Consider the following 20,285-nt stretch of genomic DNA (forward strand, 5'->3'; position numbering starts at 1 on the left):
CTGGCTAGTCCACACAACATTCTGGGATGGGAGAAAAACATGCTCTGGTTTATTGGCATTTCTTTAAACCAATCACAAACGTCTTGGGTGGTGCTAAGCGCCGGACAGAGCAACGGCGCATCTGCACAATAGCCTTGGGAAGGAACTTGTTTTGGTGGAACATGTGTACATTTTAAGGTTGTTTTAGTTGTGCAACAAAAAACTCAGATTGGACAGATATTCTAGCGAGCTGTCTAGATTTACCCTGCAGAGATCGGAGGAGCAGTTAACCATAGTCATCATAAATCCACCGGAGTTTAGTATTCCAAAACAAAGAAAGCGGACGGTAACGGACATCAGGATGAAAAGAGCCAATCCGGTGAAAATTCCGGCGGCAACAGTGTCATCCCAGAAGTAGAACATCGTGGACATAGACTAGATCTGTTCTGATTCAAGGCATTTTATCAACTTTTATAGGGCAGTAATAATAAAAAAAAAATCAGACTACATTGGTTAAACAACTAAAAATATCTCTTATAGCACTCACAAGCAAATCTAGATGGATTTGCTGTTATATGTTCACCAAGTAAGAACTTTCTTCCTTAACCCTCGTGTTGCTTCTGTCAAAATTGAAAATCAACACTTTTGTTGATGCTTTTTATCTTTGTTATTAACTTTTCTTAAATTATTTGTTCCTTTTTCCCCAATCACTTGTGAAACCTTTTTTTTCCAACTTTGTAACACTAACTTATTAACTTTAGTTTTACAGTTATTTTATGAGTTTATGGTCAATAAATCTCATTTATAGGAAATTATACCTAATGTTTGAGTTAGAAAAGCAGAAATTAGGAATTATTTAGACTAAAATTAAAGGAAAGTATGTTAATGGATAATCACAAACTGGAATATGTCAACTTTTACTCAATACTATTATTTGGAAACCCCTTCAATTTGTTTTTCAAATGCTATAAAATGGAATAAGACAACCCAAAATTAATGAAATTAGAAATTTGTATTGGCCAAAAAGCATTGTGTGGAACCAATCGTGTTATTTGGGCTAGTTAAAAAGAACATGGATATAGTAAAAACGGGTCAATTTGACCCGAGGACAACAGGAGGGTTAAGAGAAAAGAGGTTCGCCCAATAAAACTGCTGCGTCAGCAATCCATTTGTCAAAGGAAATCCTGATCTTTGGTTTTCTTTTTCCCAAAACTCTGCACATCACAAGCAGAAAACCGTCTTTGCAGGCCAAGGCATCAAAGAATAAACATGAGAAACTCAGTCTCGGCTTACATGTGATGAGAACGTCCCCCCAGCTGCACTGAGAACTTGATCACTTCTATTTAAATATTAATTGAAAGCCATAGTTGAAAGTACGTGAACAATGAAAGCAGGATTAGGAGAGAAATAATTGATGATTCATATCTCTCGTTTTTTCTTCACTAGACATATGGTAGGTAAGGTGTTGGTGAGGCTGAAAATAAGCCAAAAAAAGTGTTTAGAAATTTTAAAAAAAGAACTACTAACTGGACACAGACAAGCGGGAAGCAATCAATCACCAAACAAACGCACAGAGATAAAGCAGTCACCCTCGATCCACGCTCCTTTCTTCTCAGGAATGTAAAATAAAGCTGAGGAAACATTCTGTACAGGTCACGAGAGTGCTGAGAAATCAATTCATGTTGACATATTCCAGAGGAACAAGATATCCTGAGTGTGCAAGTTCCATTCATACCGCATTTCCACAAGACCTGGTGAGCGCAAGTCAGCAGATCTTATTCAGGCAGGCTGGGAAGGACATGAAGACTAGCTTTACAGAGCGATAGAGCCATTCTGAGAATAACAAGCAGACTCAAATTCATGTTTACAAGCCCTTGAGGAAGGGTTACACAGCACCATGTAAACTGTTTACTTCTCTTAATGCCTGCCATACCCTTGCTTGAGACAGTTACAAAAAAATAGGGTTATACCGAGGATTTTTTTTAAATTTGCCATCTCTATGACAAACCACCTGACAGCGACTAATGATGCTTGGCTTCCATTTAATTCACGCACAAACAAAGCTTAATAGACAGCTTCAAGCGCACAACGGAACTCAATAACAACATAAGTCCTACAGGGGCGAGCTAGAGAAGAGCCAACCACACGTATCATAAATGAACATTAACACTTGCATAACAACAGCACAGATAAGAGGAGTCTCCAAATAAAAAAAGAAAAGAAGACAAATGTATGTAATTATAGAGGAATAGATTTCAAACGGAGAGTAAATCTGTTACCTTGGCTGTATCCTAGGTTTGATGTGCGAGCCATAAAGCTGTTTTATTGACGGAAAGCACAGCCTGGGTCTCTGCAGGCTGCAGGGCACATCGATCTGTAGCCCCTCAATTACTTATTTGAGGCCCCCGTCCCAGCTCTCTGGTCTGAGAGGATGACAAACTGGTCCTTTGTGCAGTTATGCATTGTGTTACAAATTGTAATCATGTGAAGATGAAGAAAACTTTTCATTGGACAGTGACAGCTAGAGCAAGACAGTAAAGGCAGGGTGGGGGGATGACATGCAGCAAAGTTCTTGTGCTGGAACCGAATCCGGGCCGCCGCGGTAAGGACAGATATGAATATATGTGCTGTATATGTTTTTTAAAACAGCAATTAAGATGTCAATGTCAGAAATAGGGCTCCACGATATGAGAACAATTGCGATAATAATATTTGCGATACATAAACAGAAATTAGTGTACTCAGTTCTGCTGATTTCAGTATTCTGCTAAAATACAGAAATATCTTGCCTAATAGAAAAAAAACATCAACATTATTTTATGGAACAAATTGCAAATTGAACATAACAAAAGCATTGTTAACAAGACTGACAGTTATGTTTTAAAGTGTAGTTTTCTACTGATACTCTTTCAAGCAACTCAAAACAAAAAGAGGGTCTTTCTCAATCAGGCTCAGCCTTTGACGATGTGTTTATTGTGCAAGTTAACATTGCGATACCAATAAAATCACATATATTGTGAAACCCTAGTGAGAAACACAAAAAGCACTTAATACTGGTACCTTTGGTTTTTTTCCACAAAAGCATGACTTATTCTTGGTTTTCCATGAGACACAGTTCCAAAATAAATGGGCTTGGACACGTATGTGGAAATATCGGAGGGCAGAGAGGATGTTTTTCAACCTCCCATTTTCTGGGATCCTACAACTTTGTCTGAGAAGCAGAGGGTGCGGCCGGGAGGCTGACGTGTTTTAACTTGTTGGATTGGGGCTCTTTTGGTTGAATGATTCATTTTAATCAACCGCACTTCCTAACAGCCTCAGGTGTCAATCAATATCAGGGGGCTGATTCGCCAGAAAGTCATTCTCACACCCACATGGTAATCTATGACTGACGTGAAAATCAACATGGGCCATGTGAGAATGTTTTCTCTTTTGGTGGAGTCTATTTCCTCAACCTGTCTATACAGTACAGCTACAGTTTGATTTCCTAGAGTTCACTTGGCCTTGGATTTCTTTTCTCACTTTTGATGTATTGGCTTGGCAAACAGTCTTTTTTGTTGAAAGGGATATTTAGTCAATGGGAAAGAGCAGTCTGACACCATGTCACAGTTATCTGGTCTACCTCAGATTATGAGCTGCTGACCTTATTCCCACATCTGGAGGTTTGAGTTTACATTTATTTTTATTCAGGCGTGAAAAGGTATAGGTATCAAGATACACTTTACAAAAAGGACAAAAACATTGGAAAGCAATCAACGTATGAGATATTAATTAATGGCAAGAATGTAGAGCCATATTAATTATTATGATTTGGACCCCACTTATTAGCAGCCAATTGTAGGCCTCGATTCCAATATCTGGTTTCGTTTTCAATCCAGTTGCGGTTAGTAAAAGGTCACAACACGTTCAGGTAGCCATTTGGCTAAATAGCATATACAGCATGTAAGCTATGTTACATGTCTCCTATAATACACTGGTCTTTTTAATGTCAATCTAAGTTTTAGTTCTCTATGCTCTGCTGTGTTCACCAGCTAGTCACCAACTTTCTGTGGGTTATAGAGCTGCAAACTGGTGCCCGCTGCAGCTGGAAACGGTGCTGATGAGAGCAGGCCATAAAACCATGAGCTGAAGGATGCTGCGGGTGGTAATAATTATCTGTGGGTTCATCACTTTGAGCGACCCCTTTCACATTGTTGTAATTATTTAATCCATTGTTAGCATACAGATATCAATTATAGCAGATTTAAGTTATTTATGACTTTAGTTGCTTGCAGAATCTAAAACTATCTAGTTATCTACTCATATTTGATAAGCATATTCAATCCAGATATTCATATTCGGATCCAGATTCTGTATAACGCTATTGAACTGCTACCTGGTAGCTATTAATCAATACCTAGAGACCTCCCTGTACAAGCACACTGCAGTTCAGCCAGTCTTCCAGATATTTTCCCGTCCACGCTGTTCAACAACTCCCCTGTGAATAAGGTCAATTGCCTCACTTAAACCTTTAACCAGTAAATTGTACATCACATTGCAAAGATGTTGCAGTGACAGCTGGGAGGAGCCGTTTCAGAGGGACATGATGAGTCAGCAACACAGTAACATCCTGAAACCAACCCTGATAACAGGATAAGAACCTTTTCCTTATATAATCTGTTCATGGGTTTGGACCTATGCAGTAAGAGCTCAGCGATCACCACGGCTTTCAGTTACACAGGAGGGCCAGTGTGAGTGTGACAGGTTTACTTTTACAGAAGGTCTACTGGCAGTCCTGTGCAAGCGCATACACATCTGCTTAGCATAAGGTTAGGATCCTTGCTCTACAGCATAATGTCTAAGCAGATTTGATACCTTGTTTAAGCTGTTTCCAAGGTGCACACTAAACAGAATAATGAGCAGCGTATACCCAGAACTTTTGCGATTACTCTGCATTTAATGATGAAACACAGAGGAATTCTGAGTAATAAAACACTTTTTGCAATTCATGGCTGTTGCACTTTGCCTAATGATCCCAGAGGGGAATTCTGGTGATAGAAGTGGACTGAGAGAGGAAGGGGTGAGTCGCACGTGATAAGGAGCAAGCAAAAAAGCAGCATGCATGCATTCAGTTCAGTGCAGCTCTGTATTCTCAAACCGCCATTCTTGCGTACAGCGTGACTGATGAGGGAGAAGCCGTCTCACGCTCTGTGCATCTAATAGGCTTTAATGACGGTCTCTCTCTCTCTTACTCTCTCATCTATTCTGTTAACATGTCTAATGAGAGCAGGTCCGCGTGGACTGTGCACACAAGCGCTTAATGAACAACTGAGGAAAAGAGATCATCAAGAGGTCCTGCTATAGGTTTCATGGAAAATATGTCAACAGGATGCTTGATGTGAGCAGGACAATCAGCAGGAATGTGCTGTGACTCAGAAAAATGGTGGGAATGGGATTGGGCAGTTCACAGGCACGTAAATGAGAGAGAAGCTGAAGGCTAATGGGCCACAAGTTCTGTGGTTTACACAGCAGCTGGCAAAGATGCATTTTCACTCTTAGTAAGAGGCACAAATAAACACAATTACTCTCCCTCCTGGCACTGTGCATCAGCGTGAGTGTGACATCAGACTACAGAGCAGCGGCGTCGGCACCCCTGAGTACGAGCATCAACGGCTTTATGTCTCATCTTCATCTATCCTTTTGTGTTCACCTCACATAGGATTGAAACGGATTATTATTTTCAATCTGTTGATTATTTTTCAGATGAATTGGGTAATTGTTTATTCCAGCAACGTGTTCACATAGCTTGTTATATCTATTCAAATGTCTAAAAATGAATAAGGTATTTAACTTACACTTACATAAAACGGAAAAAAGAGAAACAAAAGAATGTTTATTGTATTTTTGCTTGATAAATTAGATAATTATCAAAATTGTTGGTGATTAATTTTCTGCCTAAAGATTTTAGTTCCACTCTCATGAATGCACGCCAACTCACCACACACCTGCAGTGTCTGACAATGGAAACAGCTGCTGTCTCCGTAACAGAAGATATATGAACCTGCACTAAACAGCCAGAGGTCTCTCACACACACACACACACACACACACACACACACACACACACACACACACACACACACACACACACACACACACACACACACACACACACACACACACACACACACACACACACACACACACACACACACACACCTACCTCCACTCATCTATCTCCGGGTTGGCCAATAAAGTGTGAAATAAGATCCGGGCTTTGATGACAAATTGCTACTCAAAGGTAAGGTGAACGTAGTTACTGGAAAGCTAGACTGGCTTTGTCAGGTACAACAAACTGGGAGCCTCAATCTGACGGATTTATTCTCCACTAATCAGCACATTTCCCTAAACGTCAATGAAGAGGAGGCTTTCCTCACACAGCACCCTCCCCCTGCCTCACTCAGCTGTGTCCCTCACAGACTCACTCTCTTTACATCTCTCCCTTTCTTTCATTAGTCTCTCTCTCTCTCTCTTTCCACCATCAGCTGTCTTCCCGTTCTCACCCGCAACATGCCTCTACGCTGGTCCGTGGTCATTTATTCAGCCGCTGTGTTGATGTCTATGGTTCAGTGGGGACATGTCCGGAGCCTGCGTGTTGCAGCTCTGCAAGGTCACCGACAGTTTTTTTCTCCCCTCCCTCTCCAGGACACATGGCGTTGCTAAAGGGGAAATCTGAGCTCTCAACCAGAACACATCCTCACACAGGCCGAGCACAATCCACAATGTAGTTAGATAACAGGTCATCTAACAATCTGTTTATATATGAAGAGAGACCAGAATATGATTCACCTTTAGTTGCATTGCCAAACACAAAGGTTTGAGGTTGACAATCAAAAACAGTAAGTGCCCATTTATTTTTCTAATTAAAGTTTTTTTTTTTAAAGTGTGTGTACAAGATGTGGTACTGGGATTTAATTCTACTAAAACAATTTATATTTTTCCTCCCCTATAAAATCTTTATTATATCAGACCTGTTATGTTGGCCTGGGCAGTAAATCTGGGAGAAAAGCCAGAGAAACAGTCTACAAGGCTGCAGCGGCCTCCGTGGGACTCCAGAAAAGGCAAGATCCCCCATCTGCCTTAATTTGTCTTCTCTCCACTCACCGATGGCTCACAGTGGAATTTAGGACTGTTTATTTATTTGACTTAAAATATCTTCCATTGTTTAATTACTTGGCTCTCTTCCCTTAACATACTCACAGCAGAATTCCCTAAACAATTGACTGAGTGGCCATCAACAGAAAAAACACTATGACTTCTTTAGGAAAAACGCCGTCAAAACCATCCACACACTGGAAGGAAGATGCACATGAGACGGCTGTCCTAAAGTCTCTCTACCAACAGATGGTGGTAGTGTACAGTCAATGCTGTACTGAGACTAATTTAGAGTTTAGGGATATATGACTGATCAAAAGACTCCCACTCGTCTTTATCAAGAGAGACCAAGGAAACAAGTTAATGTAAAGTAGAGCAGCAGTGGGAGGTTTACAGTTTTAAAAAGGGAGAAAATGTGCAGGGAGAAAGGAAGGAGTTAGAGCAATGGGCTACAGATAGTGAGAGAGAGACAGAGAGAGAGGAATTATTCTCTAGGTCCCAAAGGAGCTTATTTAAGCTGCAGGCGGACATGTTTGGGTTTGTATGAGGAGACAGGTTTTATCTCTTAGATAGTTAGTCTCACTTGAGTGGCCCTTAATTTGAAAGAAACTGTCTCCAGTCTGGGTAAAGAAAACAAACAGATGCCATACCATAAGTTACAAACACATGCTTTGCCACTGTAATTTGCAACTAGTAATAATAATCAACAGCAAATTATCAATGAGTCAACTCCTGTGAACCAGTGATTGATTTCCTGTTGTCAGATTAATTGCAGTCTACAGAAATAAAATCAATACAGATAGGGAATGTCTGTCTGGTATGAATGAACCTGGATGAATGATGCCAGTGAGAAGTCATCTGACTATGGGACCCTGAGTGATACACACATTAGATGAGTCTCTGTGGACGCCGCCTCATAGATTGAAGCAGGATTTATCACAATTGCATGCATGTGCACAGATTTCTGAGGCCAGTTGTCAAGGTAACAGCAAAGGCTGACAGAACGAAAATGCACTGTCCGTCTCGTTAGAAGTTATATACGTCTGTGTATGTTGAAAAAAACAAAAAACAGGCCTGTATTTACACACAGCTCAGAGCAATTAGTTCAATCAGGATAAACATTTAACTTTAATGACCGGCCTCAGTCCCAGCCTCCTTGTCAGCATTGTTATTTCAGGCTCCCTCAAAAATTCATAATGGAAAAAAATATGAGATTCTGCTCATAATGAGCCTTAAATAATAATAAGCCACAGAGCTTACAGATAATGTGGGCCCCCTCTCCCAGTGGTGCTACCAATTAGCCATGACATTACCATTGAAAATCATAGACAATTATGTGTGAATGTTTAGTCTTTTGCCAAGAACAATATTGTATCCATTTATTCACCTATTCACTGCAGGCTGAGACAGAGCTAAAAGCCCCCGAAGGAAAAACTTTTATAGACTACATGCACTGTTGTGCTATTATCAACTCCTCCTCCCAATCCTCTGACCCTACCCAAATTGGCTCATTTCTTTTTTTTAAAGCTTAGTTTTTGGGGCTTTTCCCTTTATCACATAGATGATGACTTGCAGCAAAGGGCAGCAGGTCGGATTTGAAACCACGCCGCTGCAGGACAAAGCCAGCATGGGGCGAACGCTCTTACTGGGTGAGCTAGAGGCCGCCCCACATGGCTCATTTCTGACATAAAATCAAAACCCACTCTGGATAACGAGGGTCTGCTACGACTCTAAAAAGAGTTGGTGGATTAGCAGCAATTACCAACCAGAGCTCTGGAGGCGCAGGTTGTTGGCAGCTGAGCATCAGCTCCCTGTACCAGTGGTGCAGCTACAGGACACGACACACTGATTCCCATTCATAGAAAAAGCAGAGAGATGATGTGAAGACCCGGCATGCCAGCCTTTGAATTATGCAGCAGAACAATGGATTTGGCTCTAAATAGGGCTGCAACTAATAATTATTTTAACTGTTGATTAATCTGTGGATTAATTTCTTGATTAGTAGATTTTTCTATAAAATGTCAGAAAATGTCAATCAGTGTCTTCCAAAGTCCAAGATGACTTCCTCAAATGTCGTGTTTTCTTCCCAACTCTGAGATATTCAGTTTACTGTCATAGAGGAGTGAAGAAAACATTTAAGGAGCTGGAATCAGAATTTTTATTTATAATTTAACGGGTATAGTTAACAAGCAATCAATTTTGCAGCTATGGCTCTAATTTTGAAATGGGTTAGGGTTCCTTTTTAGTTTGCATGCATGTGGATTCAAATAGGTAGAGTATATGAATATCAATCAACAAACCGAGAAGGTATACTGTGTATGCATCTGTGCACGGACGAGAGAGTGCACATGGCACAACGACTACAAGGTGCAGAGTGTGTAGAAGAGCTGCAGTGCAGCAGCATGAGCTCATCACTCTTCTCTTCTCCCCCCTCCTCCTTCACTGCCCCCCGCCGCCGTCCCACCCCTCCTCGCGCTCGCCATTACATAAGTTAATGCAGAACACACACTCATTATTCTCCAGGCAGGCGCTGTGAAGAGATGCAAAGGAATATGTCATCAAATGTAGGGTAACAGCAAAAAAGCAACAGAGAGAGACAGCGCCTGTGTTTCCATCTGAGCTTTCACAGTCCCTCACTCATCACACACAGCAGAGCAAAACACATATTTTGGCCATGCTTTAATCTTACATATAACGTGTACAAAAAGGATGACTGGGAGACATTATTAAAACATGACCATTTTTCTTGATGTATGCATCTTTGTATTTGTAGTGAATGCATCTTCCTCACCAGACACCTCCTGAACATGAAAGGCGCTCTCCCTAAAAGGTGGCATTCTTCAGCATTAGAGTAAACAAACTGCCTTCCTCAGATGATTAGCATTTCAAAAAGCTGTACAGCTTAACATGAGCAGTGAAGATACTGCAGCAGAGGAAAAGTTCCCAAATATATTCTCCCATTTTGCACCCCTGTAGCAATAGGAGACCGACTGGAGTTTATTCTCAAACCTTTTCCTTATGGCCACACCACATTAGCCCATTTATTAATATCATGATCACATGTCCTTTCAGAAAACAAGGAAGCCAGGCAGAAAACTAATAGTCCTAAAAGTTGACATAAAAGTAATATATAGAAGAATAGATATTCCCACACAATTCTAATATCTCTCTGGGAGAGACACATCTGTAAATTATTCAGTTATGTGGACAATGACTGCAACTTAAGCATAGATCAGAAAAAAAGCCTGTGCATAAAGTGCTATGTATAAAATAAACCTCAGATAATGAAAGCCAAAGCAGAAACACATAGCAATCTCTTTTTCTCTGGTCATGGGCACTGATAAAAAGGTTAAAAAAAAAAAAACTATCCATAATGATGCACCCCACAGTGGAGGCCAGCCAATGGCAATAGCCTGAGGATACACTGTTCCAGTGTAAACCTATTTCTACTGGATACACATTTTTGACAAGCATGATTACAAAAAAAAAGACGTTTCCAAAATAGATGAGCGGACATATGATAAATCAAATATGAACACCTACATTTGAGTTTAGCACCAGTCTGTGTGACTGTGGTCCCCTCTGTGGAATAGTGATTACATAAGGAACATTGCTATGAACTTAATCTATTCAGCACCAAATCTGCAAGGCAAGAAAAACTGTTCACTTTTCTGTTCCGGCTAACTGCAACTTGAAATCTCCATCATCCTGACATTTCGGACCAGAATACGGCTTTCATCCTAGACACGTCTAAGCTTTTCCACCCCGGACAGTATTTTTTCACTCACCACAGTGGAACTGCAAGCTCGCTTTGGCAGGTCGCTACTTTTCCATCACAAGTTGTTCCTCCCAACCCCCCTGAATAGACTTCGCTTGTCATAAAGCCAGCCTAGCAGAGCACTGGACCAACAACTGGGTCAGTTCCTGCTCTCATGTTGAATCCCTGACTCTACAGCTCTACAGGTCCAGTTCAGGCCAACACCGATGTGTGCTAATGTTCCATGAGATAAATCCTGTTGGAGGCATTTACCTATTATGAAGCAGTGCAGTTGTGCCAGGTGGTGTTTAACATCCCAGTTCAGATGTACTCCTTCCCATAGATATCCACTATGGGACGAGGAGGCACTGGTGACTAGCTCCAAATCTGCACACATTAAATAAGTAATGGTGCCGGCGTATCCTCTGACACAGAGTCCTATCAGATGTACCCTGGTGTCTACGATGTCACTGCTACAGGATTTCTGTCTCAGTCATGAATCACCTCGTTACTTTAATCTCTCAGACATGTAGCAGATTGACATTAACCCATTGAGGATATTTACATCTATTTGTTCAAAAATATTGTTCTTTTTGCTTTGTTTTTCTTCCCCCCTGTTCCATCAAGGAAAGCGGGAAGGGAGGGGGACATAAAAGGATAGGACAGACGGCAAAGGGAAAGGGGTCCGAGTACGATTACGGAGGATTTTGGCTTACTGTTGTGACAAAAAAATAGTCCAATCAGAGCCTAGAACCCCGATTGAAAAAGTAACCCAATTTTAGATTTCTATTAATATTTGGTACTTCAACTTCCTGTCTTCTGTTTTATCAGTATATTTAGGCAAACAAAGCTACGGTAACAAGAACAATTTCTAACAGAAGTCATGAAAACAATATCAAATAAAAGTCTTTTAGAAACGTTAAAGCTTTTCATCTACATCATCTACAGATAAGCCTTTACAGTCTTTTATCACAGACACATGACCCATGACATAACCCATAAGAAAATAATAGTTGAAATCGGAAAATAAACTTTCAACATGGTGTGATAAACTGAAATGACATTTGGTTTTGGATGATGTATTGGACTATAGATTTTTTTGTAAATATCAGAGATTTACCATATTATCGCTATATTGGTAAAAATGAATATTGGCTCATTTAAGTTATATTTAGATTTCTTAAACATCTATATTGGTATTTTCCTCAAAAATGTTTCTAATGTTCTTGTTATGAATACATTTTGGTGGATGACTGATATACTGACTGAACCTCCCTATATATTTGATTAGTCTGTCAGTAAGGAGCAGTTTATTATAATAGATTTTATTAAAAGGCCTGTATGTTTGGAGAGGTCAACATTGTGCGAGTTACATTAGTGATAGAAAACAGATACAGTACTTTTGACTTTGCCTGCAGGCTACATAATTAGAATCACTGGCCGAAAATAACACAAATGTACAATCGAATGTTTTTTTCATCACTATGGATTCGGAATACTAAGAGGAAGATTTCTTCCTCTTATTATTCAGAGTAATACAAATACAGTGATACAAATTAATAAAATCCAAAATAAAAATTTGCTGTTTCTTTGTTCATCCAGTGAGTGAGCTGAACCCTGTATGTCAGAGGACATTCTTGCTGTACACTTCTACTCTAAGACAAAGTTAAATGATAATAAGGCTTAAGAGATTTTTTTTTTGATAAATAGAAAAAAAGGGCAAGATTATTCCAAAGTCTTGATTATCGAAGACACACGCATGTTAAGTAGACTGTCCTGAAAGACCTTGGAATGTCTTAACTGTTCACGCTCAGCCTTTTCAGCTGTGTGCCAGTGACGATTTCTTTCCGTGGTTGTGGAACAGAAACCACCAAGCTTGAGCATATAGACAGGAATGTTATTTAATCAGAAATATCTGCACAGACTGCTGTGGTCGGTCAGAACGACAACCACCACTTATTCTGCGGGCCACTGCCGTCCACACGGGTCTATGCCGGATGCTCTCCTACCTTATAGTTCGGCTGGTAATGCAGTACTTCCACATCGCATTCCACATGGCAGTGACATCACCGGAGGCATCAGACATGCCCTAAAAAAGTGCACATGGCACTAAGGGGAAGTTTCAAAAACGTTTAAAAAAACACTAAACTGCAGCAACTCCCTCTGAAAGAGCCACCAAAAGCACAGTCTGGGCTCACTCCCTTCTCAACCACAAATTACACCCCACATCCTTCACTTTCCATAGGAAAGCCACAGACAGATTCATTCTTTCACTGCTAAAGTTACTTTGTCTGTGCCTTTTCGAAGTTTTCCCTGCCCCTAGTTTATGTTGGGCGCAGAGTTGCTGCTCTAGCAAGCTGTCTGATGACCAAGTAAGGTAAAGGCTCAGTACGTATAGCAGAAGAAAATCATCCCTCTTCTTAAAAAAAGCTCTCCACCCACAACGAAACACACACCAGTCCTCTTTCTGCTCTCTGCGGACACCCCTTCCTTTTTGTGCCGTCCAATGCAATCTTTTACTCATCTGCTGCTCCCCAATGGTGATGGGCAGGGCCTAGGTTGTGTGTTTGATGTGTGCTTGTGTTTATGTGGAAGTGACTGTTAGAAAAAGAAAGACAGAGAGGCAGAAACAGAGTGACAGAGATAAACGGAGAGATAGAAAGAGCATGTGAGCACTTTCGGTCCATGTGTGTATGGTAATACTTGGGCACATGTCCAACAATCACACTGCTCTCAATGGGAAGGCCACGCAGGAGGGAGGGTGAACCCCAGTTCAGCAGCTGGGAGAGGCTGTTTTGAGTTACTACACTGACCTTGCTTTAACAACACAGTCTCAGTCCCGGGATACAATCTGACTATGTTAACAGTCCAGCCAGAGCAATGTAATGAGTTACGCCCAATGACCAGGATATTCCAGTAACTCTGCAGGATTAGACACATTATGAGTTGTTCACAGTGTGTGGAAAAAGAAATCAACAGTCTCCCTAAATAGTGCCAAAGACCACTGAGTTACAGACTGAGATCCACCATTAGCAGTAGTTAGCAAAACATTAAGTTAATAATTTTAAACTAAGTAGACCAAACACTGATTTAAAATGCTGCAAACATAGAGGGCTGCACAATAAATTGTGTTTAACTGTCATCGCGATATTAACTAGCTCAATATACTGGACACATCGCAAAAGGCTGCGACATATCGCGATAGACAAAAAAACTGATTTGTGTGTGGTAGAAAATATCAGTGGAAAACCCCACATTAAAATGTAACGTGACTCTTCTCTGAGTGGTGCCTTTTATATTCAATTCAATGTTCAAATTGTTCAATAAACGAATGTTGGAAATGATTTGTTTTTAATTCACCAAGCAATGTGAAGAATACTGTAAGCAGCAGAACTGAGTACACTTTAATATCTATATTTATCAAAAGTAATATATTTATTGCGACATTAATGCATCTCGCAACTTTTCCACATATCGTGCAGCGCCGCACAGAACCCTACGTTCTCATAAATCGGACGAAAAAGATGAAAATAATACCACAGGCATTTGGTATTAAGGTAGCACCAACAGCTGTGGGGGTTCCCTGAAGCCTGCGCTCAAAGAAGAGTTGCCAGCTAAATCGGTGATGCATTATTAATGAATCACGGACATACTGTATTCTCACTTTTAGAATACTAATGCGCTTGCCAAAAGGTGATATAGATATATATATATGTGTGTGTGTGTGTGTGTGTGTGTATGTGTGTGAATGCATTAGCATATAGGGATGTGATAGCAGGCACATGCTCCTGAATTTCACAGGTTTGGGATCAGTGTCTTCACACCATCTTTTGCTTCTAAATCAGACATCAAACATCTGCAAGATGGGATGCACATGAAGGAAAACCTTTTCAAACATAGCCAATTGGATGTTATGGGTGTAGCAGGAGGAAAATGGACCAACCATATGGTTGCTCTTGCCTGTACAACTGCAAAACCTTGGATCTGGGATTCGAATGATGTGTAATAAGATTTAGGTAACAATTCTGAGGAACTACAGTCCTCTGAAGCTGAAATTGCAGCTTGAAATACACATGTGAGATTAAAGAGCATCTATTGAGCTAAAAGTGAAGACCACCCAAACATTAAAGCACCTTTATCATTGTGGAAAATCCATTCATATGCGTCTTTTTCTTTTCATCTTCAACAGATAGTGGTTGTTTTGTGCAAAACAATTTAATGTGCATCCCAGATTGAGGGGGTGGAATTATGTATGGAATCTGAAGCATCAGTTATAGGCGTCGTGATAGGCAGAAAAAGACAGAAGAGTTTTTAATTTAACTTTTTTTTTTTTAAATGGCCTCTACACAGCAGCAGGGGGATGGGGTGAGAGAGGAGTGTATATATATGTCAGTGGTTAAACCTGTAATATGTTCAGAGAAGAGGAAGCTGTAATGTTCAAGCTACTACATATCTTGCCTCCTCTGATTTCCTGCTGTGTGAAGTGTCACCAAAAGACATTAAATCAAATCTGACGACATGACTGGCATGTTGCGGTGAGGATGCGAGCTGCAAAGCTAGACTCAGTAATCAGGCGCAGATAATGCAGTAGGTGAAAGGTGACAGAGGAGAGATCCCAGTGGGACAGAGATGAATGAATTGAGCCAGAGCCAGCTCATCGCGTGCTTTTCAGCAGTGCCAACGCTAAACAGACAACCGACACAAACAAGATCATTCTAAGTGCCAAGTTGCTTAACCAAGTGCTTCTGCAACAACAGTCCTAACCTGGTTCGCTCTAAGAAATCGATAGTGGTTCAGCAAACTCACGCGCTCCTGGGTAATGTCTCTCTCAGGCAGCCAGTATGTCAGCGTGCAAATCTGAGCACCTCAACAGTCAATCAGCCATGCTTTTGTGAGGTAATACTAGAATCGGTCTAAACTCATGGGATTTGCTTACTGTTGGGAATACTCCAACACAGACAGCAACATTAGCAAGCTGACAGCCCTCTGTGGTAATTATGAGTTTTTTTTCTTCCATGTAGCGCAAGAAGTACAACAAACGATCTAAGCCAAACGTGACTGCAGATTGCAGCCATTTTTAAAACATACCTCTTATAAAAATTGTTGTGTGGGTGCAAACACAGCACATGCCAGTAATCCAGGCAAAACGCTTTGAACTTCCACATCCTGAACTCAGACAATCAACGGGGCAGAAGAGCAGTGGGATCCAACAACATTAAGAAGCACCACACGCTCATTTCTTCAGCCAATGAATCCCTGGCGTGGATGTGGGATCTGTCCTCTGGAGCTCTGGCCTCGCCACTGCCACTGGATGACGGCTTGAGTGGTTTTAACCCGCCCAGAACAACCACATTACTGCTGGACCTGTCTCAGTCATCACCATCCCAGAAAGCCAGGCCTTTTAAGAACCCTCTGTAAGGACTGATTCAGACCTGGTATTAATGCTCAGAATCCACTATTCCATTTAAGCTCTATTTTGGCTGCATTGGCTCTCTATTAGCTCCTATCCAGGTCAGTTGGTCTGTCCTCTGTGCCGGTCCCTAAACACAGTGCGTCAGCTCGGGATCCTCTGAGACATTGTGGCAACAGCAGACGCTCTGCAACGCTCCAGCATGCACAGGTACTGGAATGTGCAGGAGTGCAGATATGAGCAGGAATCCTCCAATAGTCGCGTATCCTTGTTTGAAAAGGCACAGACTCAACAGGGATCATCAACGGCCTCCTCCTCTGTCTCCTCCACTGCTGAACAAACTTTTTAATGAGGAGAGTCTTTTTTCTCAATCTTTCTTCAGCCTAATGCCATGCTTCTCCTCCTTTTCTCCTTCCTCTAGTTCCATCCTGAACCTCCTCCTATCTCTGTCCCCTTCTCCTAATCCTCTGCCTCTTGCTCTCTCTCTGTCTCCCTCTCCCTCTTACTGGTACTGCCATCCACACAGGACCTCCCAGAAATGTGCCGATTCTGGTTGCCGGGCAACACTACCGTACTACTGAAGCTCCAAATGAAAGCCTAGCAGGGCAGCCTGCTATTGGTCGGTTCTTCAGCGGGGAGGGGCTGCTGCAATGTTGTATGACCACATGAGTTTATGCACACGCTTTGTTTAAATAAATATGAGCTTCAAGTGCTCTTGTATTTTTCAGTATCTAGTAAAGGAAAGAGAAATGTTGTTTTACTTATCTTATCAAGGTCATGGAAGCATTACAAAAAAACACAATTGTTAATAAACTGCTCGAGTAAATTCTCAGTTATGGTCAATAGCGTGATTTATGAACTGAATTAAATTGTAAGTATAATATAATGCAGTGCCAGAGGTATGCAAGGAGAATGTGATGAAAATTGAATTCCTGTGTATAAGAGGGCCAGTATGTTAATCCTGGATCAAAGAAGTGTGTGTCGTTATAAGAAGCATGTCCAAATGTGCTGCAGTGCTGCTTAGCAGGGCTATAAGACTCAAAGACACACAGAGCGTTGCTCTCTCTCCTTGCTAAAGGTTTTTTAGCACTTGAACACAAGCACAGGGCTGTTCTTTCTCTGCCTGAGATGCAGTGCCACTCTGCAGTGCCACCCAGTCCCAGCAGTCATGGGAAAGGGGTGTGGAAGGGCCTCTCATCAATATTCACCCACTGTCAGAGTCCAAACACACAAACACCGAAAATACTGCATATGTACATAAACAAGTTGAGTCGCATATGCAAATGCACAAATAAGCAAACATGCATTAATGTGTGTGCATATTTACACATAAACACACTAATTGGTATAGTTAGATCTGTTTCATCTGACAAGTGATCTCCACATGACTCTTTTCACACACCTCCTGGCACAATATGGGCTTCCTCTGTTCTCCCAAGCCAAGAAAATATAGAAAGGCCAGAGCAGGACAAAGGCTATACTGAGAGCCTGTGTGAACAGCAGGGACACTAAGGAATTCATTAATCTACAGACTATTCATCACTCTATTGTCACAACGCAGGGCTCCTGATTTACACACATCTCACAGAAACTGACCACACACTGACAGAGTTGTCTTTTATCCGTGCTCTTCATCTCAATCTTCATTGATGAAAATAGCTTTCAGCGAGTTAGCCATTCACACTCTCCCGACAAGTAACAAGTGTGAATTTTCCAGTTAAAATGTCTTAACTCTAAATTTCAGTGGTTCCACATCATTTGTTGGGAATTAAAGACACAGTTTAGAGCAGATTATAAGATAATATGTAGCGATAGAGGCTAATTTTCTCACTTTTCCAAAAGCACATTATGTCTGTTGATCATCTTGATGATTGACTCATGTGGTTCGTGCCAGACGGAGAAACAGTTTAGTTCCCTCTTTCTAATTCATGTCTGGTTGCCTTCAGTGGTGAGTGTGTGTGGAACCCCCATACCAGAGTCTGTCAAAGGAAAAAGAAGAGCATGTAGTGCACTAACTGGCATAAAACACTGGTGGCTCCCATTCAAGCACACATGACACACTATTATTTGTTTATGTAAGGTGAAGAGCTGCGTAAGTGTGTGTTCAAGCACAACAGGAGATGATTTAACAAGTAGATGGATAGGTCGCTCATTCAACATGGCACGCATTGGCATGTGTGGTGAACTGGTGGCAACTGTGTGTGCTTAAAAGTACAGTGTAAAATGAACACTCGCATTTTCAGTGTTTGACAGGGTCTCCGGGGATAAATGACATATCCACCAGTTTAAAAAAAAGGTAAGAGTAAAAGGTTTCAGGGGAACATGCAACAAAAATACATGGTTACATGTAGTGTCCTTGTGTCTGCAAGACTTCCCCTTTGTGATGCCTGTATTAACCCTAAAAAACAATGTCAGTGCATTTCTGCAGAGGTCAGAGACAATTATGAAATGGGTCATGTAAAGCTAGCAAAAGCCTGTTTTTGTGTGAGTATGGTGAGGATAAGAAAATATGACAGATATGTCCTACCTTCCTGACTAAAATCCCCATTGCACTGCAGGTGGATCAATATGAATCTACACTGTTACACAGATTAAAACGGATATAAAAGACAGGCACTCAAATCTGCTCAGCCATCAATCTGAATAAATGGCCTCATTATTGTCATCACATTGCTGCTGCTAGTGTATCATACTGTAGTACACTGCTGTAGTGGTCTGATATGGAGCATTACAATGCAGGGATCCCACTACTTCCTGCGACTGACCCAGTCAATCACTGATACGCTGCCCTAAGGATTTCATTATGACCTGCTCTTAGCAGGAGATGTGCCGTCAATAAGCACTTCAAAAGAAAATGGCCTGCTCCAGAAAATCCTCCGGTCGACGGTATGAGAGGAGGGGTGAAAGAGGTAGCTGAAAGAAAAGTAGCAGCCAGGGAGTCCTACTCGTGCAATACACTGGAGAAACAATGCATGGACCGGATGCCAACATGTAAAAGATTATACAAACATGCAAGAAGATGACAGCTATGGGTGGCCCCTTTTTTAACCCCAACCTTTTTAGTCTTGTTAGGCCTTCTTGCAAACTGAGCCACTTAAACAGAAACTATAAAAGAAAGATGGAGATAGCAAAATATATAATAACCTTCATGTATAATGGAATGAGAACTTGCAAAGTTGTACTGAAAAGCCATGATGAACCATCATTATAAGTAGGATTTAAAGTACACACAAGGACATGAGCTCATAATGTCTGCGTGAAGGACAGGCAGCCTGTGTGAAAGGATGTGTTAGAAAAGTTCACCCCCTGGTGGCAGATTCGAGTAGCTTCCATGCTTTCAAAGCTTATAAGGAGCCAATGAGCTGATGGGGAATCGGGGGAATGAGCAGTCTGACGGGCATGTTGATTTCACACAGAGTACATGAACACAATACATCATGGAATCTGATTTATTTGCATCTGAGAAGCATTCAATAAATGGCAGCGCTCAGGACACGAGTTGCTGATTTGAACATCTCTACACAAAACAACACATATGTTTAGATAATTGAACACAGTTTATGTTAGTTGCATTGGCAATGCAAACAAACAAAGCAGCTTAAAACTGAATGGAATGATGTATGATGGTGATATATAGTATATATATTTATTATATTATATGTTGTATAACCTCAACTGTTTACGTAATGCCAATACTGATAACTAATATTAGTCCCTTACTGATGTGTGCATCCTCTTCTATTTAGGATTGAAAAACCTTGCAGCATTCAGCAAGAACTATTGATACCATTACTGGCAAACATGGAGGCACAGGAGCTTAAGAGTATCTGACTATTATGTTGGATTATACTACAGTGCAGACTATTCCATATCATTTTCCAAGGTACTCTGGGGAGACAATCTTACATAAAAGTTACAGCAGTTTGCATGAGTACAAGCTCTTGCATGGATCGTACAGTACAGCTGTTTAGCCCTTAGCCTTAAAGCATCCATGCAGAAGATAGG

The 20,285-nt window shown here is 41.1% G+C and overlaps 1 protein-coding gene across 6 annotated transcripts in view; it reads right to left on the reverse strand.

The window, feature by feature from the left end:
• LOC117948129 (IQ motif and SEC7 domain-containing protein 1-like) overlaps positions 1 to 20,285 on the reverse strand; it is an 86,008-nt gene that overhangs the window by 26,998 nt on the left and 38,725 nt on the right. Inside the window, exon 1 of one of the 6 annotated variants that reach the window (XM_034877617.1) lies at positions 15,959 to 16,748. The exons of 3 other annotated variants lie outside the window; for them this stretch is intronic. In XM_034877617.1, the coding sequence (XP_034733508.1) occupies positions 15,959 to 16,035 (77 nt within the window). In that variant the 5' untranslated portion in view covers positions 16,036 to 16,748. Of the gene's footprint in view, positions 1 to 6,181; positions 6,488 to 12,879; positions 13,316 to 15,958; positions 16,749 to 20,285 lie in introns of those variants that run through there. 2 more of the 6 variants (XM_034877615.1, XM_034877621.1) reach the window with 2 other exon arrangements.

The sequence above is a fragment of the Etheostoma cragini genome, chromosome 7 (genome assembly GCF_013103735.1).
Source record: "Etheostoma cragini isolate CJK2018 chromosome 7, CSU_Ecrag_1.0, whole genome shotgun sequence".
Taxonomy (NCBI): domain Eukaryota; kingdom Metazoa; phylum Chordata; class Actinopteri; order Perciformes; family Percidae; genus Etheostoma; species Etheostoma cragini.